General features: G+C 49.8%; 2 protein-coding genes across 6 annotated transcripts; one reads left to right on the top strand and one right to left on the bottom strand.

Moving 5' to 3' along the window:
- Window positions 1-545: 545 nt before the first annotated feature.
- On the top strand, window positions 546-7751 carry KCTD17 (potassium channel tetramerization domain containing 17). Of its 3 annotated transcripts, none has more exons than XM_069002879.1 (7): window positions 546-752; window positions 1381-1489; window positions 3189-3280; window positions 4195-4290; window positions 4664-4789; window positions 5505-5589; window positions 7017-7751. In XM_069002879.1, exons 1-7 carry the CDS (start codon window positions 546-548, stop codon window positions 7049-7051), a joined length of 750 nt encoding a protein of 249 aa, XP_068858980.1. In that variant the 3' UTR covers window positions 7052-7751. The 3 variants fall into 3 exon arrangements, with proteins under 3 accessions (XP_068858980.1, XP_068858981.1, XP_068858982.1); XM_069002880.1 differs by having other exon boundaries at window positions 5505-5655; XM_069002881.1 differs by lacking the exon at window positions 7017-7751 and adding an exon at window positions 5834-5914 and having other exon boundaries at window positions 5505-5655.
- Window positions 7752-8162: 411 nt separating this feature from the next.
- TMPRSS6 (transmembrane serine protease 6) lies at window positions 8163-27148 on the bottom strand. 3 transcript variants are annotated; one of them, XM_069002873.1, is made up of 18 exons: window positions 26463-27148; window positions 24660-24816; window positions 24342-24484; window positions 24100-24167; window positions 22673-22857; window positions 19899-19940; window positions 18853-19057; window positions 18386-18522; window positions 17712-17824; window positions 17131-17240; window positions 15849-15994; window positions 14828-14926; window positions 12769-12882; window positions 12367-12486; window positions 11466-11634; window positions 10796-11067; window positions 9986-10122; window positions 8163-9293 (listed from the first exon to the last, which is right to left on the bottom strand). In XM_069002873.1, exons 2-18 carry the CDS (start codon window positions 24805-24807, stop codon window positions 9135-9137), a joined length of 2367 nt encoding a protein of 788 aa, XP_068858974.1. In that variant the 5' UTR covers window positions 24808-24816; window positions 26463-27148; the 3' UTR covers window positions 8163-9134. The 3 variants fall into 3 exon arrangements, with proteins under 3 accessions (XP_068858974.1, XP_068858973.1, XP_068858975.1); XM_069002872.1 differs by lacking the exon at window positions 26463-27148 and adding an exon at window positions 26364-26446; XM_069002874.1 differs by lacking the exon at window positions 26463-27148 and adding an exon at window positions 26364-26446 and having other exon boundaries at window positions 12367-12483.
- Window positions 27149-27268: the final 120 nt, after the last annotated feature.

The raw sequence follows: 27268 nt of genomic DNA, 5'->3' as shown, positions 1-27268 counted from the left end.
GTCTCCGAGGAAGCTTGCAGACAAGACCCAGGACTGGAAGCAGGCACAGTACCAGCCGCAGGGCTGGGGTCGTGTGGTGCAGTACCCTCCGTTACAGCATCCTCATTGCAGGAACAGCGAGCTGGGAAAACTACAGTTCCCATCACCCTTTTGTGCATATCCCTGCGAAACTACAATTCCCAGAACCTTTTAATGAGCCAGAGAGGATGTCTATGGAAATAAATTGCCGACGATTTTTGCATAACACCCTGCACCTCCGGAGCGCTGACCGGCCCATGGTTTGTGAAAACGGGAACAGGGGAAAAGCCAGGGAGTCAGCGCTGTGGAGCTGTGGTTTCTCCCGCCCCAATAGCCGCAGTGATATCCTCCAGCACCGAGCAACCTTCCTCCTCTCAGGACTCCCTTGGTAGTCACAGGGAAGAACCTGGTCCCCGAGAAACACGGCTGCAGCGGAGGGAGAGGCAGATAAACTACAGATCCCGGCATTCTCCGACAGGCAGCACCTGCGGCAGTCCCTGCACGCCGTGGGGGAGGTGGGGGTGAGGATGAGGATGGAGGGCAGGGAGGAGATGCAGGGCGCCGTGGGGCTACGCTGCACCTGGGACATCCCGCCACCCGCTGGCACCCAGGCCAAGTGGGTGAGGCTCAATGTGGGGGGCACCGTCTTCCTCACCACCAGGCAGACCCTGTGTCGGGAGCAGAAATCTTTCCTGTGTCGCTTGTGCCAGGGCGAGGAGCTGCAGTCGGACCGGGTAAGGCAGCTGGGTTGCCTCCCGCACCGTGCCCCACCGAGCACGGGGAGGGCTGGAGGGATGCAGGGATGGAGCCAGACCCCGGCAGCTGCAGGAGCAACTGAGTGAGAAATGCCTGCTCTTTCCCCCTCCTCTCCCGGGAAGGATTTCCCCATGCCAGATCCCACTTTGCTGTGTTCTAGCCTGGCACCTGCTTTCCCGAGCTGGGGAAAAGAGAGGCCATCTCCCCTCCTCTCCTACTCTTCTTCCTCTTTGTCACCCCACATCCTGGGTCTATTTCCCAGCTGTGTCTGCCTGACTCAGCCTTGTTCCCTGTAAGGGGATCTCTGCTCTCTCACACCAGGCCTGGATGCACAGTTGCACAAAGAGACTGAGGCCTATTTTTTGGGCCTTTTCAGGTGGATTGATTCATGCTGAGGTGGGCATGGTGAGCAGACCAATACAGGAATTAAAATCCAAGCTGGGCTGACTTGGCTAGGGACTCTCAGGGACTCATGGTTTCCAAAGAATCTTAGAAATTGCGGACATTTTTGCTTAGGTTTGTATCTGCTTGTATTTTAGGGTATTTGAAGGTTGGTTACAAGTTTCCCTTGGGTTTTTTCTCCTTGTGATCTATCTCTGTTGCTAGGATGAAACTGGTGCATACCTAATAGATCGGGACCCCACTTACTTTGGACCCATTCTGAATTTCCTCCGTCATGGGAAGCTGGTCCTGGATAAAGATATGGCTGAAGAGGGTGAGTTGTGGAGCTCAGAAACCTCCCACTTACCATCACTGCCATAGTCAGGAAAAATAGAACTTGTTGTCAACCTTGTTGTCTCGTTCTCCTTTTGGGTGTTGATGTGGGGGGATTTCAGAGAGCTATCCCTGCAAAGCATGACAATGTCTCCTTTACTAAAGGGGAAGTGGATGAGGAAGGCATCCTAGCAGGTGTTGTGGCATCATGATTGTTTGTCCAGCAGAGATGTCACCAAAAGAGAAGTAGGCAAGATCTCAGCCTCCATAAGCCATTTGTTACTTGTTCCCAATCTACTTTTAACCAGGCTCTGTGACTGAGTTTTCTATTAATGACTGAGTGTTTCTAATTAGGAATGAAAGCCCTGAAGACCAAACAAAACCGAGCTCTGTAATAAAGACCATCATTAATCAGCGATATGCACTGTATGCTGCTTGTGCTCTGATGGGTTGTGGACTGCAGAAATTCCAGTGGAGCAAGCCAGGCAAACCAATCCCTCATTTGAGGTTGACAGTGGGTCCAGTAGGACGACTCGGTCACATCACAGTTTTACCAGCCAGCAGTTCACAGTGCCTTGTTATTTTTTGGATGCTAGGGCCTAATAAGGAGCCAATTCCAAAGACAGGCTGGGCTGTCCAGCCCTTTCCAAGCACAGTTTCTGCATGTTCATTAGTCTTCTTGCCTCTCTTACATATTTTTACCTAAAGCAAGGAAAGTTTTCTTCAGAATAGTCTTATCAGTTACAATTCCAGAAATATATCCAAGTAATGGTACAGGATTGTAATAAGCACTATTTTGAGGTGTTTCCTCCTTGACAGTTCTTGTAATCCTGAGGTCAGACAGAGTTCATCTGCAGGTTTTAATATCAAATCTAAAACATAAACAGGAGTCCAGTTCATTTGCATTGACTTTTGTTTTCGTGCTGCAAACATTCAGGCTGGCATAAAACAAATCCCTTAGGCAATTCACAGCTGAATGAGAGACACAGAAGAGGTCTGAGTGTGTCAGGTAGTGAAGGATCAATCTCCCCACCTACAGTTTCTGTGTACTGCCCTGGGGACATGTGAGTGTTGGCTCCCAGCCACCTTTCCCTTATTGACCCTCTGGGAACCAGCTCCCTTTTCCTGGAGGACTGTTAGCAAACAGGTGAGTCTCAGGAGAGGTGATAGAGAAAAAAATCAAAACTTTGCTGTTTGCCTGTTTTGAGTTGAAGCACAGGGAAGAAAGCCAAAGATCATCTAAAGTCATATGGGGCTGCAATTCCAAGTGGCCCAGGAGGTAAATTAGGCTTTTCTAGGGTCTTTTGATGACTTGTCAGAACCAGAAGTTGTGGTTCTCTGCCTTAATAAGAGTCTGAGCAAGGTGATAACAAGTGATCATTGAGAGAGACTGGAGCCTACAGTTGTTCTCCTGGGCCAGTTATCTGGGAAAGGTATTAGCAGTCCTCAGCACAAGCCTTCACTGGCAGTGCCTGTTTCTGTAGTAGCAGGCAGCATAAGGAAATTGGGGTGAGCATTAGAAACAGGATGCAGAGAGCCAGGTTTCAATTCTCTGCAGTAAGAGTTTCAAGCCTGTTAAGAAGTGAAGCAATAGTATAATTTCTCCCTATGGACCTTGTGAAGCTCAGAATTGATCGTTTGCAAGTCGAAGAATAAAGACGGGCTGTTAACTTTATGGTCCTTCTGTCTGTCTTTCTCAGGGATCCTTGAAGAAGCTGAGTTCTACAACATTGGTCCTTTGATCCGAATAATCAAGGATCGAATGGAGGAGAAGGACTACACAGTAACACAGGTATGGCAAGATAGAGTGGGGTGAGGAAAGCAGGGGGTATAAAAAGGGAGAGAGATGAGTCTAGAGGGAGAGAAGACTTGAGAGAAGCAGTAAGGAATGGAAGGAAGCAGCTAATTAGAGATTATGTGCTAATCCCTATGCAGCAAAATTTTGCAGGGGACAAGCTACCACCAATTTAGTTACAATAAACAAGTTGCAGGCTTGTTTTGCATCCCCAGAAGTAATGCTGGATGTAGCCCCTGAAACTAAATCAGTTTCTCTAGCTTTTGGAAGAAGGCAGCTGGTTGCTGTGGGATGTAGAAGAATGTTTGTGAGGAGAGCAAAGGTGTCATGGAGGTGTCATGGTATGGGGAGTCCTGGGAGTGTAATCACAATGAAGAGCACGGTAATACCTGTAGAGAAACCTGGAGGAAACAGGTGAAGAGATGGCTGTGAAAGAGTTAAGTGCAGATAGGGAATCAATCCTGTGGCACAATCACACCCTGTCTTGGCCAGCAACCTTTGAAAATCTGTCTTAGGGGGGCGATTGTCTGCTATCTCACTTTTCATCTTGTCTGCCTCAGGCTGTAAGCCTCCAGCAACACCTTCATTTTGTGCTGAAAAACCCCATCAGCCTTTGTTGCATTTGCAAAAATGGTTTTGTAATGACAAGTACAAACTTCCCATCAAAAGAGGCCAGTATCTTCTGGGGACAATGTAGGAAGCACTCAGCTCAGTCCCTCCTCTCCAGAAGAGATACTATTGCTTCCGATGACAGCACAGTATGAAGTTGTTCGTGGTTTCCACTCCCCTTTCACCTGGGACTCGGGGAAGGACAGGTCTGTCAAGGAGGGGTATTACCACTTCATTCTGCAGGAGGGGAACAGCTTTTAGCATGTGACTGTTGCCAGTGTGCTCTGCAATTTTGCTCTCAGGTGCCTCCTAAGCATGTCTACCGTGTGCTGCAGTGCCAGGAAGAGGAGCTCACTCAGATGGTTTCCACTATGTCAGATGGATGGCGCTTTGAGCAGGTATGGATAAGGCAGGCCAGGGGGGGAAGGAGTGGTTTTTTGGGAAAAAGATCATGGATACCATACAGCTGCCAGGCAAGGCTCCTTCCCTCTCTGAGAATACTGGGTAAGTCATTGACTGAGCCATCACACTGGCTCTTTCTTGCCCCTTTCTAGAGGCTTAGAGGATACTGTGTGAGGCCAGTCTGTTTTGCATCCTGGCTGACTTCTCTCCTGGTTCTCTGTGTTGTCTCCTCAGCTTAGTTATGAGGCCTTTCCACTGGGATTATGGATTGGACTCGATGCTGCATGGTGGATTTTCTGCCTTGCTCCTCAGGTGGAGTGGATGTTTTCAGGAATGTGTGCTTGTGATTCTTGCTCTCATCTTTTCTAGCTTGTGAACATTGGCTCATCCTATAATTATGGGAATGAGGATCAGACAGAATTCCTGTGTGTGGTCTCCAAGGAGTTGTACAACTCACCCAATGGCCTGAGCTCTGAGCCAAGCCACAAAGCCAAGGTGAGATGAACTTTGCTATGGCCCTGCTCCCATTGCCTATGAGATCCTTTGCTCTTTGCTCCTTCTCTCTTTTTCTCTCTCCCCCGTGACAGTGGGGCACCTCAGTGGTGAAATACAGGGGCCTGTCCTGGTGTTCAGCACCGTGGCATTACACCCAGTGCCCAAAAGGAGGAGTGTGTGTGTTGGAAGGGTGGTGTGTGGCTGTGTGTGGCAAATGGCTTTAACAAGTCACCCTGGCACTTCTCATGCTACTCTAACATCCCCCTCATGCCTCCTCATGCCCATTCTGTGTGTGTCACTGCCTATAGGGCATTATTTCCCTGAAGGTTTTGCAGCATTGTCTTTCCTTTTTCCAAGTCTCAGCCTGAGGGGTGGATATCTCCTGCTCCCCTTTTGAGGGAAGGACAGAAACATGTGGCATGACACCCTGTAGACCCCCAGGATGCAGGAAGGAACACTAGCAACTGATGGCAGTTGTTGGGCGGTGGGGTCACACCACTTGTAAGTGGGTTAGGTACCCTGACGTGATACTCCAGAGGAATACAAGTCTCTCTGTTCCCTGACCTAGAATTGTCTTGGCCATGCGGAAAGGTCCCTTTTTATTCCAGTGTTATGACGATTGCTTTGTTCCGTTGCGTGTCAGAAAGAACTGCCGTGGCTCATCTTGCAAGTATCTCCACTCTTTCTTCCTTTTGTCCTGCATGCTGGGCCACAGAGCACAGAGGAGGACCTGGAGGAGGAAGAGCAGGAGGTGGAGGAGGAGGCAGAGGCAGAGGCAGAAGCAGAAGCAGAGGAGAAAGGTGCAGCAAATCCCTGAGGAAAATGATAAAAATAACCCCCCAGGCATAGACCCGTCCACCTTTCTGGTGAGAGCTCACAGCTAGCAGCAGGGAAGGACTAGAGCAGGTGTGGGGTGTGGGGGCTGTCCTCTCCAGGAGTTGGAGTCTCTCTGGAGATAAAGCTGATAGGGGAGAGCTGTAACCATGGCTGCTGCTTTGTATTTTAAACTGTTTGGTTTATCTACGGTTTTATTTTTATTTGCAGACTGTCCATCTATTCGGGATTGTGCTAAACTTTCTTCCTGCGGACCCTCCCTCCTGCTCCCTTCCGTGTCCATCCCAGCACTGTCATCTACCTCCCACATTGCCTCACTTGCCAGCCTCCAGCATCCTTCCCTCTGCTCTCTTTGTCCCCCAGGGCTCAGAGTGGTCTCTGCCCAGGGCCCTGTCTCTCTCTGCTCCTCACTTTTCCTCCTCTGCAGGTATGTTACCTGTCTGCACTCCCAGCTCCTGCCAGCCTGAGCTCTGCATGAGTGACTCACTTCCCTCTTGTGGGTATGGCCCTGGTTTCTAGAGCTTGGGGAAGGGAAGGAGGGAGGTGTGAGGTTGACTCATCCCTAAGATGGCTTTACCTATTCGTGCCTTTACCTGCCAAGCAGATCCTATGGCTCTGGACCAGAGGCTCTGGCAGCAGAAAGGAGAGCGCAGCTGGGAGAGGGGTGGCAATGAATGCAAAGCAGGCAGGGGTGGTTCAGGGAAGGGGTGGAATTTTGCCACGTGTCTGCGTGACACACATGCCAGATCGCTTCTCCAGGCTGCCGTCTGCAGCTCCTTTGCCTGCCAGCCCGGGAGCAGTTTGCAGAAGGCAGCCTGTTATTTTTCCCTCGCTGGGCTTTTCCCCCACTGGCTGTGCCAGGGTGAGAGCGCAGTGGGAAAGGTGGCAAAGGCAGAGCAGAAGCAGCTGATCCCCATTGCAGATGTTCTCACAGCTGTGTGCAAAATGAGCCTCTCTGCTCTGCCTCCTGCTTAGGAAGGCTGGCTGGCCGACATGCGTGGGGCTGGGTACGGAAAGCATTAGAAGGATTCCTCTCCATACTGCAAAACTGTGAGGCTCTTGTTAAACTGGAGATGCTCAGTGCCAATCTCCACCTGTCCTGATGGAGGGCACCTGTTAGCTAGCTGACGTTTCTCTCTCCCTCTGTTTGAAAGCCTCCTTGTCTATGGCTGTGGGACCCGAGTGTTATTATCTTAAGACTCAGTGTATGTTAATCACATGGACTTTTTCTTCCTTTTGGTCTGTTTTCCCACTGCCACTCCTCAGCTCTTTTCTTTTTCTTCTGTTCGTGTTTCCTGTCATTTCCCTTTTTCTGATTCTCACTCTCCCCCCCATGCTCAGTTGCGTTTTTTCCCACCGTTGACTTTGTTTCTCTTTCTCTCTCCTTCTCTAGCTGTTACAAGCCAGAGATCTGAGGACATGATCTGAACACTCCAGTCCAGCCTTTTCATTTCTTGTTTATATCTTTATTTTTGTACTGCAGTGTATGGCAGCCCCTTGTCCCACAGTGACCCCCCCAGCCCCCTTCACTCTTCACATGCAGCCATTTTTTTTTTACAAACTCAAGTCGGAGGCCTGAGCTTCCAGCCCTGGAGGAGGGCAGATGCTCCATGGAGCCCCTGGGCTGCTGTAGGAGCTGGAGCCCACGGCCCCCTCCTATGCCTGGCAGTCTGGCTTTCCTTAGTGTCACAGTGGCCCCTGGTGGGGACATGAGCGATCAGCCACTGCAGCCTGCGGTCCCTTCGTGAGCACCCTGGATGCAAATGGAGACTGAAATGGTGGCAGCTGTGGAAGAACCAGCCCTTGCCCTTTCGCTGTTGCAGGCAACTGCTCTGGGCATGTGGCCCGGGGACAAATGCAGAGCCACCGTCCTTTTCTGGGCCACCTGTATTGCTTGGAGGTGTCCCTGTGCTGGGTATCATGTTCCTTGGTGCCTCCCTCCCTGTCCCCCAAAGCAGCCCTGTACCAGCAGTGTGAGGAGAACGGTGTGCTTCCTGGGTACCAGGAATATGCTGGTACCTGATATTGTGTCAGCCAGCACCAGGAGATCCCAGTTTTGGGGAGCGGGGTGTTTGCTTCACTGCTATGTCTGAAGACTCCTGAATAAAATTCACAGTCTGTTCCTCGTTGCCGCCTCTCATTTCAAGTGGCAGGAATTCATTGCTGGTGTGTAAGGGGGTGGGAGTTGGAGAACAGGAGTTTGGATTCATCACCTGGAGCCACCAGAAGCTGCTTGTGCTGTGCCTGTCTTCTGGGGGCTGGAGGTTCTTCCCACTGTCAGTGTGTGTCTGTGCTGCATCCCCATTGCAGGCAGCTGGGCTACAGAGCAGGTTTGCTTATTGATATCTGCACCCTTAAATCATGACAATCAGTGAGGACCACCTGTCTAGCGAACATATCAACCCCAGGGACATCTGGGGTAGGGGGTGGGCAGGGGTGTGGAAACTTTTACCAGTTGCCAGTGCCAGGACTGGAGTTTGGTCAAAAACATACAAACCTCAAGATAATTTTTAGCAGAGTGAGGCAAACTAGAGCCAAAAAAATTCTCAAATTAATTTTATTTCTAATTCCAGAGAGTGGCCAATTGTGTACACACACACACACACACACACACACACACACACACACACACACACACACATCTTTAGTTAAAAAAACCAAACCCGCAGCAGTTGCAGTTTAAGCCCTGTGCCCTGAAGCCTTCTCCTTCACCTCCTGGATTACCTGAGATAGGAGATGGAAGCAGTTGAGACGCCCTGATGTTAAAGGTATTTGGAAGGGCCAAGGGAAGGGGATTGGAGTCTGCTCCAGCATTTTTACTGGGGGAAGTGCAGCAGTGGAGGTTGGGTGCTGCTCCAGCAGGGAGGCAGGACACGTGCTTGGGGGTGCAATGCTGGACTCATGCCTGGGAGTCAGTGAGACGTGAAGAGTTGCCTGGCTGAGCTGAACAGCACACTGAACAGCACACGCCAGCTAAGAAAAGAAGCAATTAGGGAGATGGAAGAGGAGGAGTGATGGGAGGGGAAGGGGGATGAAGGATAAGCAGCAGGAAGGAAGAGGGAGGCAGATTGATTTCACAGTTACTGGAATCTCTAACTACATCAGTCACATTTTCTTTCAGCAAATGTTCCAGCATAGGACTGTGGCTGAATCACATGGTTCATGGAAAGTTCAACTCCCTTTATTCCTCTTCTCAGAAACCATTGGCTTGGGACTATTGCTGTGTGTCATGTCATTGCCCCCAACTCCCCCACCTCCCTCCCTTCCCCCCTCTTTTGGATGGATGGCCTAAAACCCCCTTGGGATGCTCCCTGGGAAGCACTGATGGGGAAGAGGGTCTGCCTGCTTTTCTCTACAATCCCTGCAGCAGCCTTTTTTTAACCCTGTTCAGAAGAGCATCCTGGGTCTGACAACATCCCACACTCTTTTTCTGAGAGGCAAGTGAGCAAGATCAGGAATGAGTGCCATGTGAGTGTAGGTGTGATGGGGAGAAGACAGAGATGCACTTTTCTCAGCTCATGGTTTGGTTCATCCAGCCCAGCACTTGAGTGATCCTGGTGTACACTCCATAATGATTTGCACGTGCACATCCCATTCCCCAGCTGACCAAACCAGCCAGAAACCATCTGCCACTGGGTTCTTTGCAGGCCAGTGGACCTCCAGAATCACCCTAGAAAAAAGAAAAGTAAAATGAAGTGATGGTGATCCATCAGGTTCTGCTGCTGCCTGATTATGCCATCTTTGAGCCCCTCTGTATACAGATTCCTGTATCCCCTCAACTCGTGCCTGGGACATCTGCAACATTCCTTGTACCTTAGGCAGATGTCAGAAACAGTCTCCAGTGCAAACATCTGACTCATTTATTCCTTCATCGTGCAAATTCCTCCCTCTCAGCCAGGTCCCAAAAAGCTGATTGCTCTACTGATTCCTCTTGCTGTGTATGTCATTTCCAAACATGTGGCAAGCTAGGAAGCTGATGGAATTTAACTGGATTCCTTGAGGGATGGCAGAGAGGAATTCCTTGAGATTGATAGTAATGAAGGAACGGATGGGTTACTGTGTATGACAGGCGCTAAAGAGGCTGAGGGTGTAAGAGACTGATGTAGTCACCTGACTTGAAAGTGGGAGGTAGAGTGGAGAACAGGCTGAAGTGAGAAAAGGGTATTTTAACTGTATTTGGATCCTGTATAAGGCAAGGATGCTGGGAAGAAGTGGTCATGAGAGCTTAGATCAGAGGAAGTGTTGGAAAAGGGACTTTATACAGTCTTTTCCACCTCATTTCAGACTGTGGATTGCATTTATGAGACTTGGGACACATCCCATCACTGGTAGTCACCCCTGATCCCACAACTCCTCTGTCACCTGGCAGGCATCCTTCTTGCCCTGGTAGTAGCCAGCACACAGCATCCTGGGAGTAATCATGTAGTGGTAGGCCTCACTGCAGACGTTTTGCTGGATGAGCTGCACGTCCACCTTCTGCAGAACATTACTGATGTGCCCTGAAAGGTAGAGCACCAAAAGTAGCACAGGTGAGCTATGGTGGAACTTCCAGCCCATGCCTACCTCACTGCATGCTGAAACCTGCCATCGGAATTTCTGTTCTGCTCTCCACTGGCATCCCAGTCTCTGACTTTCAGCAGATCACTTTTTCTGCATGGAAGAAGTAAAATTCCCCTTCATTCCTTTCCCTACAAGGATATGTTTTGGGCACTTCATCTTTTGGGACAAGGAGTATTCTGCTTTGGGGAAACCTCTGGGTTGTCAGTCTTGGGTTTGTTTCTCACTGAAATGGATGTTAAGCTCGTCTGTCTAAGAATACAAACCAGGAGTGTCCAGTTCTGTATAGTCTCCTGAGTGTTTCCAGTTAGGAAGCAGCTGGAACAAGTCTGTGGGTGAAGGCACTAAGTTGACCTGAAGGGCTGTTCTAGTCCTTGGAGGAAGAAACACACACTGTCCCCATATAGATTACCAGACTGTCATGCCTGCCTCTCCAAATGAGGTTTCAGGGCACTCAACAGGTAACTTTGCACAACCTATTATCCAAAATCAAAAGGAGCGAAGAAAGCACAATGTTTTGGGATGAACAGAAACCTCTTGTGCCTACAACACATCTGAACCTTTGTTTCTGCCCCAGCACTGCTGCAGTAGGCCACTAAGAGACCTTGAACCTACCACCTTCCTTGAGGGCTCCCCAGCCAGTGATCCAGCAATGAAGGCCAGGCTCAAAGATGTGAGAAGGAGCAGGCAAGCAGATGGGCTGGATTAAGGATGAGATGATCACAGGATGGTCCAGCTGGAGCAGGGCCACATCATAATCATGGCTGTCCTCCTCGTAATAAGGGTGGAGGAAGAGATGGATAACCTTGAAGGACACCTCTGTATGGCCGGTGGCATTTTGCAAGTATTTGCCCAAGTAAACGGTCCAGATGGAGGGGGAGGCCAGCCTGTAGGATGCAGCAGAGGAGCATGGGACACAAAGCGCACGCTTTGCAGGTACTGCTATCCCCATCCTAGCACATGCTGACTTCTCCATCTTTATGTGGGAACAATGCAAAGCCAAAACAAAGACGGAGCTGTGAAGCATCTTCCATTGTCATTGCCCCCTTTAAGCTGCTCTGCGAATCGCAGCATTGCCCCCTTTTCCCTGCACACACCCCCCAATAATACTGCATGTATCCATACCCCTTTCTTCAGCTCCAAGCCGTGGAGAAGCATGGCTGAGGTGCCAGATGAGGGGTGCAGCTGCCCCATGACATTTTCACCAGTCAGAAGAGTTTCCAATTATGCATGACATGGAAAGCAATGCAAATCTTTCTATCCAGCACCTCCCCTCTCCATTTACCTCTCATCCTGGAAGCAGTGCGCGGCTGAGACCACCCAGCGGTCAGCAATCAGTGTTCCCCCACAAATGTGGCGGCCCCGAACTTGCAGGCTGGCCTGCCATGGCCATTCCCCTTCCACAGAATTCATACCGCCCACAATCCTGCTGAGAGGGGCTTGCATCCCACAGTCTGAGGAGGAGATACAGCAGGTACTTCAGGGAAGGAAGGGAACACGATACACTATGCCTGCCCTTCCTTTCCTACTTGGTTGACTGAAGAGTTTGACCTCTAATTGCTTGTGTTACCCAGCCAGTGGGTGCTTTATGTACTGTCCAGGATGGGTCTAGTGAGCACTCTCTCCCAGCGTTCCCTACCTCCAGCTGCAGCCTGGGGATGCCTTTGAGGCAGCATGCTGACTGTGCTGCCTGCTGTGCTGTCAGGAAACCCTCCCAGTGATTCCCTTTCACTGCCTACCAAGGCTGCAGAAAACAACAAGTGGGAAAATCGAAACATAAACTCCCTCCCTGCCAGTAGCCATGCAGACATGGGTGATTTTCCTGGCTGGAGCCTTGTACGATGGCATAGAAGCCAACACAGTGGTCGAACAGGCAGCCTGTGGGTAGAACCAGGCCTGTGAGACAAGTCTGTCCAGCCTGATGCCTCAGCCTGAAGGAGGCAGGGAGAAGCTGTCCACAGAGCAAGCCCCTGCTCACAGCTCAGCACAGAGTTGGCTCATCGCTGCTGTCCCTGCCACCGCAGGATGGAGCAGGGGCACTGCTACTGTGGGACTGGGGTGGGGAGAAGGTGGTGGAACAAGGGAGGGTGGGCGCTTCTTCTGGGTGGTGGGAAAAAAGGGGGCAACTTGCAGCCATGTGTCCTCCTGAACCTGCCTGGCTGAGGTGTGGCTGATCATTTCCTCACCACAGTGATTCTCATCAGACAGGTCCTTGCAGTCCGCAGTGGTGTCACACAGGGGGTTGGGTTTCTTCACACAGGTCCCATCTTCACAGCGGTAGGTGAAAGGACTGCAGGGGACCCCTGCTAAAAGGAAGGGAAACCAAGGCTGAGAGAGGACAGCTGGTTGTAGATGCAGCCTGAAGTCCTTTAAATGAGGAGAAAGGGCAGCAGAGAGCTTGGGGGAACTCCATAAATGATGTCAGGGAATTTCCTGAACAAACAAACATCTCACAAACATTGTGAGGAGGCTGGGCGAGTTACCTCCCAGATGGTGCCCTTATGTCACATGGGGGAAGTACACCACAGACAGCCTTGGCTCGAACACAGGAGCGGGCATTTGTCATCCCAGCACTGTCCCCTCCCTACCTCCACTGCAGTGCTCCTCATCACTCCCATTGACACAGTCCAGCTGCTGGTTGCAGACCCTGCTGAACTCGATGCAAGTGCTGTCCTCATGGCACTGGAACTTCGCGGGGCACACTGCACAGGAGGGAAGCACATGGGAATCAGGCATGAAAGACAAGGTGTGAGGTCAGGGTCCTAAGTCCTGTAGTCTCTACAGCCTCTTCCCACACCTCATAAGCTGTGCTTAAGACCAGCTCTGGTATAGTGCAGCTGCGTGGCTTTTGCCTGATCTGCATTGTAGGTGTGCCCGGACCCTGTCTTACACTTTGTTGTTGCTGACTTAACTTTTCTTGTCTTGATCTCAGACCTGCCTCAGCACTATGTACTTGCCTTGACGTCCATGGACTCCTCAGTTACCACCACCAGTCCTGGTTTGCTTGCCTTGTTAGGGTTTTGTAGGACCTGTCTGGTGATGTCACTATTCCTCCTGCCTTGCTGTCACTCTCAGCTCGTGGGTCACTGCTTCATACAGACCAGTGCTTCCCCTTGCAGCTGAGTCCTGAACAGCAATGGATTCTGCAGTGTCCATGAGTTCTGCTGGACACTGGAGGATGGAGATGGGCCTAAGCTGCCTGCCCATCGCAGAGTTTGATTTCTGTTTACAGATTTCCATAGCAGGAACTGTTCTGTTTGTGTGTACCATTTTCTTACTGCAATGACTATGATTTCTTCATTAATAGCACGAACCTTCTAGATGACTAAAGGCACATGAAGGTCTGAGACATCCTGAACTTTGATGTTAAAGACAGGGACTGTTCCATACAGACATAGAATGAATAATCAGAGATGCACCAGTGGCAAGAGTATGAGAAAGGAAGAAATAACAATGTCTCTATTTTCTTTTTCAGAAATAAAGTGATGTTTGAAAACACTGAGAAAGTGTGGGGTTTCTGTCAGTCTTGGTCTGTGTCAGCCTGTGGAACTGAATGACACAATATCCCTGGGGCCAAGGAGCTACTGGGATTCAAGGAAGGATTAGATATTCATAAGGATGCAAAGGTATCCATGTCTACTGGAGGGAAGCATGCAAACTGTGATGTCAGATAGCTGGATGATGGGACAGAGCACAATATCAGCAAGACTGCAGACAATACAAACCCCAACTTTGGCAATCCTATGAGAGCTCTCACATTTCTAGCATTGAATTAAAGCTTCCTTGAGAAAGATTTCTCCTTCCTTTGACTTTAGACTTTCCCTACACCTTCCTCTGAATCTTTCAAAATTGGCCACTGTCTCCAGTGGTTCAGGGCTCTTTATCTGTAAAAAAACATCTGTAGGAAACAACTAATGAAAAGTTAGTGGTGGCAGCAATATGATGAGCCCCCCATCACACCAGAGATGAGAGAACAGATGAATTAGATGTCATGTCTAAGCCTGCATCGCTGTTCCTATGAGAATGAGGCTCTGCAGGAGTTCTGAGATGCTAAGGATGGAGTCTGCATCAGCACAAACTGCTTTTGGCATGAAGAACCGACTGAGGCTGATCAAGGACTTTGATGTTCCCAAACTGGGGCAAAATATGTGAGTGAGGATTTGTACAGATGAAGTGTCACAAATGGCCTGGGGGGAAAGAGGAGAGAGAAGGGCAGACGGTGGGCTTGGGGAAGTGTGAATGGGGAGGGGGATGCTGAGTGGTGTGACAGCAGAGGGGGCTGTAGGCCAGGGCTGATGTTGGTTGTAGACTGAGTGGGAGGAAAGCAGGACAAGGTGGGGGACTGCTTGGGCAGAGGGCTTCTTTCAGGCTGCCTGGAACTCTTGGTGCTCTTGGCTACTAGGGGACTCTCCTGGGAAGGCTGTGCTGTGACAGGAGCCAGAAGCATTACTGCTCCTTCCAGAGCAGGCTAAAGCCATACAGCAGTGGGATGAGACTTCTAAGGGCACAGAGGTTTAAGCTCCTGAAGTTGAGGTACAAGGCTGTGCCTCGGCCAACCAAATCCTCCCCATCCCTCCCTATCCTTGGAGGAGTGAGGGGCTGTGTCTTGCTGAGACCGGGGACCAGTGGGGAGAAGAAATCACTCACCACAATTTCTCTCATCCAGTTCATTGGGGCAATCTTTGATCCCATCACAGGCTGGGACGCACAAACCGTTCACCAAACACAGAAACTCCCCAGGACAGGCTGTGAAATTACCAAAAGAGAGTAATTAGTCGCCAGTGACTGGAAACTTCCTGGCAGCAGAGCACCATGCCTTGAAAATGAAGCGCGGAGTTGCACACCCTCCTGACCACACAAGCGTTGCTGCAGCGTGCTGGCAGCACTCACTGCACTCCCCAAAATCTGCCACGTCATCTGCTCTTGACAGGGGCATATGGAGCCAGGCTATGCACCAGGGGAAAGAGGGCTTTCCGTGTTTCACATTGTACCAATGGGCAATATCCAGGATAACCCCCTGTCTGGCACGCCATACCTCGGGGTCACTGCAGTTTCATGTCTCCTGAGTGCCACGGGAAAGCTGAAACAGACTCTTTGGAGTTGTGATCAAAACTTATGTGGGACCTTGAAGGGGTTGCTGTTAGACACGTTGACAGGTGCATGTATTCAGGGACTGGTGTGCATTACTGGCACCCTTTAGGAGGGAGATGGTGAAACCTTGGAAAGACAGACTGTGGGTGGCATTTGCAAATGTGTGTATTTGTGTGTGGTTTTATTTATGTCTTGTTTGCACAGATTCCAAGGTGAGCAGGAAACAGCTCTCTCTAAGAGATCTTGTAATCAAAATTTAGCAACAAATATTGCTTCAAGCAGAGGTGCTTTCTCATTGAGTTCCCAAGGCCAGCCTGTGATATTGACACGAGGGTAAGATTTTAAGCAGCTTTGTGACCTTGGGTTTTGTTGCATGGATGCTCTGGCCACATAACTGCCTCTTCTTTCGGAGTGATCACTGGCATGTGTGTCACTGGTTTGTGAGCGTATTCCTGAACGGTGGATGGCACCTAGGGCTCCCGGGCTGCGCCTTGTGTTTCTCCCAGCACAAGCCAAGTGCAGAGGGGCTGCTGGTCCCCACCACCCCACTAAAGAGCAGGGAAGAACCTGAGCTTACGGTCAGATTGCTTGTACAGGCTGTAAGCTGCCTGTACGCCAGGGCCGGTTAAGGAGATCTGCGAGGTGAAGGTGATGGTGATGTCAGCAGAAGATGTGACTGGGATCCTCTCAGCGTAGGCTTGCAGGGTCCGCAGGCCACACAGCCTGAGGGGAAACACAGGCGGGGTGGCTTGGAGAGGGAGGCAGGAGACAGAGGAGGGCAAGGGGGCTCAGTGGGGCTGGGGTGGGAAGGAGGTCATACTGGGTGCTCCGGAGAAACCAGGAATACAAAATGCCTTCGGTATAAGTGAGATACAGAGTCCAGAGTGACCCTCCTATCTTTGCATATTTCCCACTTTCTGGCAAGCACTGAGATCTGGCCATGCAAAGCAGTTTAGTTCTTAGAATATAAGAAGATTCTCCTTTGTCATCTTCCCGAAGAAGCCATGTTGTAGAAACTGTGGCACTAACAATTTAAGAGAGGAAGGCAGGGAGAGAAAAACTGGAAATCCTAAGCCAGGGAAACATAACCTCTTGATAAGACCCTTCATAGGAAAACAAGTTACCTCCACAGGAACCGTGGAGAAGGCACTAATGAGATGTGTCGGGGGAGGTTTTGGAGGGAAACAGGTAATTTTGCAGTTAGTGGGAGGAAACCCAAAAGCTGTAGGTCCATCTATCTGAGAGCTTGCTTTGAGGAGAGGGGAGCACAACAACTTCTCTGTCCTTTGCACCCAGGTAGTGGTGAGCAGCAGCCCCAGCTACATATGGATGCTAATTGTGGGAAGTCTCCTGCACCCAGGTAGTGGTGAGCAGCAGCCCCAGCTACATATGGATGCTAATTGTGGGAAGTCCTGCAGGGGAAGTGGCTGCAGTCAAAGCAGGAGGATATGGAGCTAAGGGGAAGATTTGTACGGAGGTGGATGCAAGGCAATGGCACACACAGATAATATTGCAGAGGTGGTGACAGGCAGATTTGCAAACACAGGAGACGTGGGAGGACACCAAGGTTACACACAGAGGAGAAAACTAAGAAGCCTGATGCAAACAGCAAGACAGGGAAAGCAGGTTGGTAGCTCGAAGCAAATCTGTAAGAAATGCGTTCACGGGGGAGAGAGTGAACAAGACGAGCAGAAAAGCAGGAGGCACCAGCACCAAGAGTGGCCACCAAGAATAGCTCAGTGTGTGGCTCTTCTTCTTCAGATACGGTGACTGAAGTGAGCAGGGAACCTGCAGAGGTTTAATCCCAGTTTTATCCCAGGTGGGAAGTGAGAGACAGAAACCAGGACCCCACCACACACCTTCTGTTCTGAATTATCCACTGGCCTTGGGTACAGGGTAGGTCATGCTTCTGTCTGCTGAGTGCGTAGGCGTCGAACCAGAGGGTGACCCCATAGTCGAGGGATGGGACCTGCAGACAAGGGGGTGCAGAGCAGAGGGCAGATGGCTCCCAGGAGCGTTACAGCACACTCCGTAAGTCAGAAACAAGCAGGGCAAATGTGAAGGCCAGACTTATCTGGCCACATTGCAGGTCAGAAAGAAGCACCCTCTAAGCTGTGCCACAGCCCAGGGTGGCTCTGCTGCTGGTGTCAAAGCCTGGCAATTCCCCTCAATTCCTATCAATGTGGTTCTGTTTTGAAGAACTCCTCTGGAGATCAGGTTTCAGATTCCTCCTCAGCTATGGCATCTCTGTGCTGGTATGCAATACTAGACTCCTTCCCCTTCAGAAACACACCTTATGTGGAGGTTGGGCAGGCTGCCACCCTCTGCTTGCTTCTCATGATGATCTGACTGAGAGCCCTGGCTGTACCCCCCACAATGTGCAGAGTGCTGCCTGGGTTTTGGGGATGGGATGGATGCTCTTGTGGGAGCTGGCTCTTACCATCATGTGCCAGGTGCACTGCGTGTTGGGCGAGTAGTAGCTGGGGTAGTGTGGGGTGCCGATCTTCCCCTGCAACTCCAGGCTCTCCCGCAGAGTTATGTTCACTTCACAAGCTGTAAATACAGACATTCAAAGCCCTGCTCTCTGTCAGCTCAGCCTCAGCCCGGGGAGGCCATGTATCCAGCCCACTGGAGGAGAGAAGGGGCTCTAAAGCCTGATGCCAAAGGTGACTGGGGTGCTTTGCTGTCTCCCTTCAAGCAGCCATTTCTACCCAGCAACCTTTGTAGCCTCCTCCTCTTGTCCAGAGAAGTGTAATGGTAATGTATTTTGCTGTCTTAGTGTCTTATGTTAGACTGACATTCATCTACAAGCACGTGTGGATGCGATATCCAGGCCACATCTGGTCCTTGCGTGAGAGCTTGGCCTTCTCCTAAAGCATCACAATCACTCAGGTGCTGTGTGCCAGCCCCTAAGCTGTAAAGTCTCAAGCCACAAGCTAGTGTATGAGTCCAAGTGAGGCAGCAACATGTAACCTGCCTTTTTCTGACCACCCTTGCAATCCAGAAGGAATTCTGCCCCTAGTAGGGATGCAGGACCTCCAGGAGCTCTGATACTGCAGGAGATAACCTGTCTTCTCCTTGTAAGTACAGCCACCCTCCTCGAGCCTTCCTCACCTTCGAGGGGCACTGCCTGTGCTGAGAGGATGAAGGGGTCATAGTAGCTGTACATGGCTTTTTTCCACACAATGGACATGACAGGGCCAGACGAAAGGACTTCCACGATGGGCTCCTGACGGCTGCAGCCATAGATCCTCAGGGGAGAGAGATAAAAGGATGGGAGCGAAGCAAGCAATAAATAAAAGAGAAGTATGAGAAAGAGAGACAATGGAGATCTGTGTTATGCACACACAGCAGTTGTGAGGCACTAACTGAACCAAACAAAGGGCCAACAGTGACAACTCCTGCTGCATGGCTGTGCGAGACATATCCCACATCAGTGACTTCAGCTCATCAGCAACAGGCAGGTTGTACATCAAAGAGAACCTCCTCTGATGTACTCTTGACACCTTCCCCTGCTGTGGTGTGTCGTGCCACCCTGCCTGCCTTCCCCAGCGTGTTCTCCCTGCTCGGGAGCTACCTACGAGGTGATGAGGTGTTTCTCCAGGGGCCCGGCTGCGTCGTACATTGCCAGGCGGTCCCTGCAGTCAGGCAGAGTCCACTCCAGGCGTAGCTTGATCATGTAGCCCTTGAGGCCATGGAGGTGCCAAAGACAACTGGAGGCCAGGTAGTCAGGGCCCTCCAGCCTTAGGATGTCATCTTCCTGGACATAGCTGTACCTGTAGCAACCTGAAACAGAGGTGGTTGTTAGGGAAATTAAGATATGGGACTGTCACTTGGTACATCAGTGTAAGCCCTGTTTTAGGGTAAAGCTGACTCATCCCAGTGGTCTCGGTTTACTTTTACGTATGTTGTGGTGGCACTGATCCTTTCGTACCATTGCCCCAGTTTCTCTGTAAGAACCGTCCCCTTTTCCTTGGTTAAGCTAATACTACCGCAGGCTTTAAGTATCAGCACAGCACAGTTATCTTCCACTGGCTTTAGGTTACGTTTTTACTTCTTTCTCCTCTCAGCCCTATATTCTTCCTGGCTTTACATCTCCCTCATCTGAATTCCAGGTTTCAGAAGACTTTCACACCAGGACTTTTGAGTAAATGTCAGCTTAAAGGTGAGCTTCTAATAGCATATCTAATGCAAGCTGCTAGACAGAGAACTCACAACACTGCCTGAAATTACTAAAAGCATCTTCAAACATTGCCAAGACAACAGACTCCTAAATGAGGCACATCCAGCGCAGAGCCACACAGGAAATCCCCACCCCACTCAGCAGCATTGCATGGGGCCTGGAATTAGCAGTGTGGTACCAGTACAAAAAGCTATTTCACAGTTCTCATTAGGAGCAAGTCTGAGGTGGCTGCATTGCCCCTGGCAGCTGGTATCTCTGCCCAGAGCCATCCAGTACATAGCAGTCACGTAGTTTGGATCTGGACAAGCAGCAGCACTGGTGCTCCCTTGCTCCTACACCCCTTCCCAGGATTTACAACTCTAGGAGGCAGATAAATTTTCTGTCCCTTGTGAAAATCCCTCCCATAAAGTCACGAACTCAAAAGGAAAGGAAAAGGTAGCCTACCCAGAGTGGATTTCAGCACTACTATGTCTTTCACACTGGATTCTGTTAGAAAAAAAATATATAAAGGAAGATAAACAAAAGCATAAACTGGATAAAAAAAGATAATCTGATAACCTAGCATGGCAGGTGAGGACTCCCTTCCTTCCTCATGTAACTGGCTCACTTACAACTTCAGCATGGGGCATCCTGCAGCTACCCCTCTGCCAGCTCTCAGGGACCTGTTTCAGTCCTGCCTTCCCCAACCCATTTCTCTGGGAAATTTCTCTGCCCCTGACCCACATCTGGCAGCCCTAATTCATGCTTTCCAGCCCACCATGGGCTTCTCTGCCTTTTTTCCTGGCCCATTTTTGTGTGCTGTTCTGGGACCTCTTCCTCTACCCAGGAGGGCTGGCCATTGCTTCAGGCAGTCATCCCCCTCCTCTGCCAGCCACATCACAGGGCACAATCCCACTTCCCAGAGCCTTCACCATCTGCTGTCCCAGTTTAAAGAATGCCCACTCAAACATATGGGAGTTACTGAGGGTGGAGAAGGAGTCCTCTTTTGATGACCACTCTGCAATGGGCTACTCAACATCCTTATAGAGTCCACCTTTGGAGAAGGGAGTTGCAGAGAAAGAGACCAGCAAGGGCTACAAATCTGTGCAAAATACTCACGGGGTGGACAACACTTTAAGAGACCTGGGCTTTTCTCCAGCCTCCCAGCTGAACTGGAATCAGCCGGCAATCAGGTGCTACTGGGAATAATTGCCAAAATAAAAGGCACTGTGAGGTCAGCTGGGTGTGAGGACTGTTGTTGGGGGTATGCCTAGGTCAGGGCTTTGGCCTGCTGTAGTTTCTAAGCAATTCTATGGGGATAGATGAGTGGTTTTGTCATAGGAAAAACAGATGTTGTGGAAAATAGGATCCTGCAGGCGTAAGGCAGGATCCTAGCGAAGCTCATGTGCTGTAGGGAATAGTTTGTGCAGAGGTGGTAGTAAGTACTCTTTTATCTGAAGGTAATAAACCCGAGTTCCTGTAGGGAAAACGAAGTCCTGAAAGACTTTTGGGGAAGGGGGGAGCTATGTTACTGGGGTGAGCGTGGCTGTTAGTAAAAGTAAAGCACTGGAGGTGTTGGAGAGGTTCCTGTGCTACTCAGTGGTTTGCAGCTCTGTGTCTCAAGGCAGAGTGAATGTTTAGAGCTGAGAAACCCGGCAAGAGTCTGTCAGGAAGCAATGAAGTGCTAATGACCTGCTATGAGCTAGCTGTTTTTTCACTCTAACTGTACAGGACAAATGAAACCAGAGGTTAAGTCATTGGCTGGAGGTCACCCTGGCTCAGCAGTATAAGAAGTTTCTGGCTTTTGCCTCTGTTATCAGACTGTACTTCTGACTGGAGAGAGAGGTGGAAAGGACTAGGGAAAGCAGAAGGAGCTGGATAAACCACAACTGGTGTGTTAAGTCCAAAATAGAAAGAAGTGTGGTCTGCTGAAATGAATAAAACAGTGAAACAGATGCAAAGCAAGTAAGAGGGAACTGGGAACAGCTAAAATTATGGCACCATCATTTTTATTTGGTTTTGAGTTGCATTATGAAGTGAGCAAATAAAATGAAAATCCTAGATGAGCTGACTTGGAAGGATTCAGCATATTTACTTGTGATATCTTTGTTAATAAAGTTTGTTTAAATTGGCTGAGCATAGGGTCTGGTATGCTGGAAACAAATCATAAGTAGAAGTAAGGAACTAATGGTAACTGTGGGAGGAGATGTCTTGATGAGATGCCAATGCAGCTTCTGACTAGGGTCTTAAAATGATGATCTGGATGAGGGAGGGAAAATCATTTAGAAGAAAATTGAATTTTCTTTATGGACACCAAAAAATGACCCACAAAACAATTGGCATGTGGGGGTAAAAGTTAAAGAAAGTATCGGTAGGATATAATAAAAGAAGCTTTATCTTAGAATAATGCAAGATAGCATGCCTAGGAAAAAAAAAAAGAAACCAACTTGGAGACGTAACATCTCATGGGAAGAAGAAACTTGGAGTCCCAAGAGGAGAGAATAAACACAGTGTATTTTAAAACCTGGGAGATTTGGGACTCTGTAAGAGGGATCAGACCAGGCTGACAAGTTAAGCCTCATTATAAAGATCATTATAAATATAAATTCCATTGGACTTGTATGCATTGGCTACAGCTACATCCCTAGTCCTTTACCTAACACTTACTTTAGACCAGTTTTGCATGGGTGGCTTTTTAAACAGGCTGTGACCTTCACTGTGGGCAACAATAAATAATCCTTAAAATCATACGTCAAGAACTGAAGTGACAATGATGCTTTGTCTCAGAGGAAGACTTAGTGGTGACTCAGATATGTTGCTTTTGTTCTCTCTATCAAATAGTCTGGAATAATCTCCCAAAGGAAAGCAGGAAACCTAAATGCTCTCTATTTTCAAGCCGAGCTGATCAAAGTCTTGACCTGTCTAAGATCTTGCTCTATAGAAGCCAAAGCTGATGGCTGAAAAAAAAAAAATTACCTATCTGATCATGGTCAGGTGCATCTCCAATAATTTTAATCCTTCAAAGGAATGATTTTTTTTTTTTTTTTAGCATCAAACTTCAGTTTTTCTCTATCAGGAAAAAATGTGAGTAATTGTATCTCCTGATCCTTACTATTTCCCTCATCCTCTTCAAATTTTCTCTGTCTCCTTCAATAGTGAGTCCTGGCCTTTTCTCCTAACATTATACATGGTGGAGCATTTCTGAGTGCTCAGGCCACAGCTGAGCAGCTGGTACTTACCCAGGAGAACCAGAGAGTCTGGGTTAACCCTGTACTCCGTCTGGTAGGACAGGCTGCCCGAGCTGTTGAAGCTGGTGGAGAGCTCTTGGTGGAGCACTGTGTTTACCCTCTCAGCAGTTGCCTCCTTCTGCTGACTCTCAGGGATTTGGAGGGTGAACCAGAAGAAGAAGGTCAGGGCTCCTCCCCTAACAGAGAAATAACGTGAAATATTCTTGCTCTTCATCTCCAGAATTACTGGAGAGAAAACCCCGGGAGATTAACCCTCCCCACTGTTTTTCCACAATCAGACACATTTGTGTAGACTTTCCAGCTCTGCTGCTGTGACCCAGAGAAACCTCTTTGAGTGGGGCAGGAGAGCTGCAATGTCCATGGTGTGAGTCAATGCTCGGTGCTTTATCGGAAGAAGCCTTTCTATGCCATCTGGCTTTAGTGATGACCATATGAGCTCAAATTAATGTGGTAATTAATCAAGACTAGTCTAATGAGTAGTCTCATTTCAGGTAGAAATGACCTTTGGGTACTACTGACCAGGGGTTGAAAATAAAAGCCCAAGACTTTGTCTCATCTCCCAGTGGTGACAAGTGGATGATTTATGACCAGGTACCTTACCACAACCTATTAGTGTTGGGCAGTCTAAAGCTGCAGGAGACTGTGACTGGGAAAGTTCTGTTTAACCAGCTGGCAGAGAAAATTGGCTGGGGGAGGGCAAGGAGATGTTGAAACACATCTTTGTTCAGTAAAAGGCTGGAGGAAGATGTGCAAGTGAAACATTTCTTTCCTCAGTTGAAAATGGAATCACATCAAAGCTGGAATGTTCCTCAGGTGAAGGACTGATTTAGGGGTGTGGTTTTCATAGGAAAAGAATCAGAAGCAAATGACCATCAGTCTGGAAATTATTTCTGCTATCCTGATCTACTGTTATGACCTGCAAAGCTGTAGTCCCACATCTGTCCCATTCCACTGTTATCTTGTTCCCAGGTGGTCCATGCTTCTTGGCAGGAATAACTTTTTCATGGTGCATTCTGGCCTCTCCCTTCTGGTGCCTAGAGTCAGGCCATAAAATAGCTTTCTTGAATTAGACAAATCCATTTCCAGCTGCTTAGTTTCTACTGACAATGCCAAGACAAATTTTTTTTAATCTCTTCCCAATGATTTTTTTTTTTTTTTTTTTGCTCTCTTGAACTTTTGCCTCTCTGAAAAATTTCTCAGTTTTGGCTTTTCATCTTGACCTGGGATAAACAGGAACATCAAAATATCCCCAGCTCTGTTATGCTGAAACCATTCTGAATCTGGACTGTCCAGCCTAGCCTGGGGCTCATGGAAGGGACTGCAGAAGTTTGTCATGGGCAGATTTCAGTGAAACCAGAGTACAGTTTACTGGAAGCTTTCACACACAAACAGGCAAATATGCTGTGGGTGCTACTCACCCAAAGGCATACACCGTGCTCGAGTTGTAGTATCGACCCAGCTCTGTGGCACGAATCAGTTCCTTCAGCTGCAATGAGAATGTCATCTGAGAACTACAGTGCAGTGTTAGAGTGCCTGATCCGACATTTCATCCCTCTTGCCGTACAGGCAAGTCTGCCCTTGGATGGGGGTGCCTGGCCCCTTCCTCATTCTACTGACTGAGCAGCCTCAGGGCTGGCTCTGTTCGTGAAACTGCCCTCACCATGTTCTGGAGCTTAGCTGACTCCACCCAGAAGGCTCTGGACTCCACCTGCCCGAGGTCCGGGGAGTACCGGCGGTTGAGGACCTGGAGGCTGCCACAGTAAAATTGCAGGACAGATGGCTCCAGGTGCCACGGTCTGTAGTCTGCCAAGAGAAGACACTACTGAGTTACCTCGGTGATACGTAGGAAACAGGGGGTTACCCATGTTTATGACTGCCTAAAGATCACCCAGAGTCACCAATGTGCTTCGGGCTGGGCATTGCTTTGGCTACCCCCCATCCACCTCCTGCAGGGGGGAAAAAACATGTGAATTTTTACCTAGGAAATACCAGGTGGCTGCAGCAGCTCCAGCCAGCACAAGAAAGGCTATCCCAAGGGGCACATAGCGGAGGCAGCGACGTGAGTTAGTCTCTGATTTGTCATTTGAGAGTGAGCTGGAGTCTTCCTCCTGTTCCTCGGCCTCCATCGGGTGCGTCTGGTGACACAGCATGCCAAGGTCAGGCTGGTTTTTCTGTTTCCCTTTACACCCTCTCTGGAGGTGTTATGCCACATCTGTCCTTCTCTCCCAAGATCTACAGCCCCAAGAGATCACAGTGCAAACCATGAAAGACTTTGCTCAAAGCAAATGTGGGTAAAACTGCTAAATCAGTGGAATACAGGCTTCCAGGACACTGTCCTGTCTACATCTCCTGGCAATCCCTCAGTTTTCAAAGGCATTCTCTGGGTTTTGCCTCTGTCAAAACCGCAAATGAGAACAATAATGAATTCCTCTGAATACAAAAGTGTTGTCCTCCCAGGCTGGGAATTGTTTTAAAACTGGTATTTTATTGATCTAGAAATCAATGCAGAAGAAAATCTGTGACCTGAAATGTGAGCAAAAGTTGCATGGTCCAGCCACAGCCTGGGAGCCTGAAGTTGCACTTTGCCTGCCGTGCCATTTTTATCTTGATCCCTAAAAGTAAGCAGACCTTGCCATTCCCACCAGACCGTGTGTTCCCAGGCAAAGCCAATGCTGGCACTGGCTCAATAGCTGAGCTAATGAGAAAAGAGCACCTGAGTAATATTCAGCCCTTTACCACCCTCTGCTTGTGCCAGGGGACACCTTCTGTCTTCCTTTACCCCACATCTCCCCCAGGCTGCTTCTTTTGCTTCTTCCTGACTGCATCCCTTCTGTCAGCCCCACACTCTGAGGATAAGAAATACCCTTGCCCGACAAAGCCACACTAATACTGGTTTTGTCACCCATTTTCCTCCTCCTTTCCCCTGCCACCACGCAGTACATGCCCGCCCTCAAAGGCTTTCTGCATTTCTGTTTTGGAGGGGAAAGGGATGTGAATGCATCTGCATGGGAGGACACAGAGGTCTTGTGGAATGCTTGTGTCCTGTCCGTGTGTCTGTGAGTCGTCTTTGTGCCCACTGGTGCACGTGAACCTGGGGAGAGGAGTGCATGGGAGGGACTTGCTACAGCTGAGGGAAGAGGTGGCTGGCCTCATGCACATTTTAGCCCATGTGGATGCCACTGAGCATCACCTGATAAGGGTGAGTGGTCTTTTCAGCCTCCTCCCCACCAGCTGCAGAGCCCCAAGCCCTCCAGGCTGCCTTGCAACATGGAAACACATTTGCAGAGTATAAGCACCAGGTAACTCACTCCAGAGCATTATGCCCAGCCTGGTGAACATCCCCACCCGGACAAGCAGTCACACATCCACTTGCTCTAACACACCCTTCCAGAGAGGAGGGTGGCACTTACAGGCCCAGCACAGACTGCCCTCCCTCGCTCCTTCTGGGGCACCTTTCTGCACAACCTCTGGGAAGGATCTGCTCCCCAAGGAGCCAAGTTGGGTAGTCCAGGAGGGCAAGGACACTTCTCCGCTACCACAGCATCCCTTCAGAAACAGCAGGCATAAGCACACAACCGCAGATGGAGGGGCAGGGGAGGGAGGGCAGGAAGCAGCAGAAGAGCCTCTTTGTTAGTAGATTTGGTGGCAGGCACTGGGGTTTCCCCCAGAGCTGCAGACCTACCTCTAAAGCCTGCTGCTGCCTGTGAGACCTGGCCCACACCCCTAGGCAAGCCAGCTCACACCTGCAGGGAGTGTGGGAGAAAGCAGGACATCTATTTACCCAGCTCAAGGTCTCCTCAGTGATCAATAACCCGGTGCCAGGTCCCTTCAGCTCGGCCTTTGTCCTGCACCGTCCTGCTGCGGTGGGTCAGCGCACCCTGCACAATGGCTTTTTCCTTTTCTGAAATTGAGGGTTTGGAGGCTTAAAGTGGGAGAAGATCTGCAGGCTGAGCAGGGGAAGTCCAGAAAAAGTCAAGGTAGGAGCACCTCCAGCTGTGCAGAGAAGAGCAACCCAGGAGACGGGTGCAGATCGCTTATGTTGTCCTCCTCGGGGGACAAGGAGTTGCTGAGCAACTGCTGTATTTCTTAGGCACCCTCTTTGGTCTCATCGGTGTGTGCTCCCCCGCACAGGGATGGAGAAGACACTGGCTGGCAGGTGTAGATGGCTGGAAGGAGGGAAGACAGCAGCAGACAGTGGGTCTGGTTGCCACAGTGTTCAGGCAGATGAAAACAAAGCACAGTGCCTCTCAGTGCCAGCCTCAGAGACTCGCTCTTGTCTGCTTGCACTTCCCGCTGCCCAGTCTCTGACACTGGGCTCCCCACACTCCGCTGCACCACCACTTATGCCTCCCTGAAGCATCTGCTTTTCTTCCAGCCCAGGTCCTCCTCCTCAGCTACTTTTCCTACACGACCTTCTGCTTGCAGTCCTGCAGGTCTGTATGTGCCCCTTTGTTTTTCACAAAAAGCAGAGACACTGCAGCTAGAGCAGAGTAAACAGAGTTATTCTGTCAATAAATGGGTGACTCCTGACCCAGGGCTGAGCTCCAGCCAGTGACATCGACCTGGGGTTGAGCTCATTTGGGCCAG

Source organism: Aphelocoma coerulescens, chromosome 1A (assembly GCF_041296385.1).
Source record: "Aphelocoma coerulescens isolate FSJ_1873_10779 chromosome 1A, UR_Acoe_1.0, whole genome shotgun sequence".
Taxonomy (NCBI): domain Eukaryota; kingdom Metazoa; phylum Chordata; class Aves; order Passeriformes; family Corvidae; genus Aphelocoma; species Aphelocoma coerulescens.
This window is presented reverse-complemented; position numbering and strand designations above follow the sequence as displayed.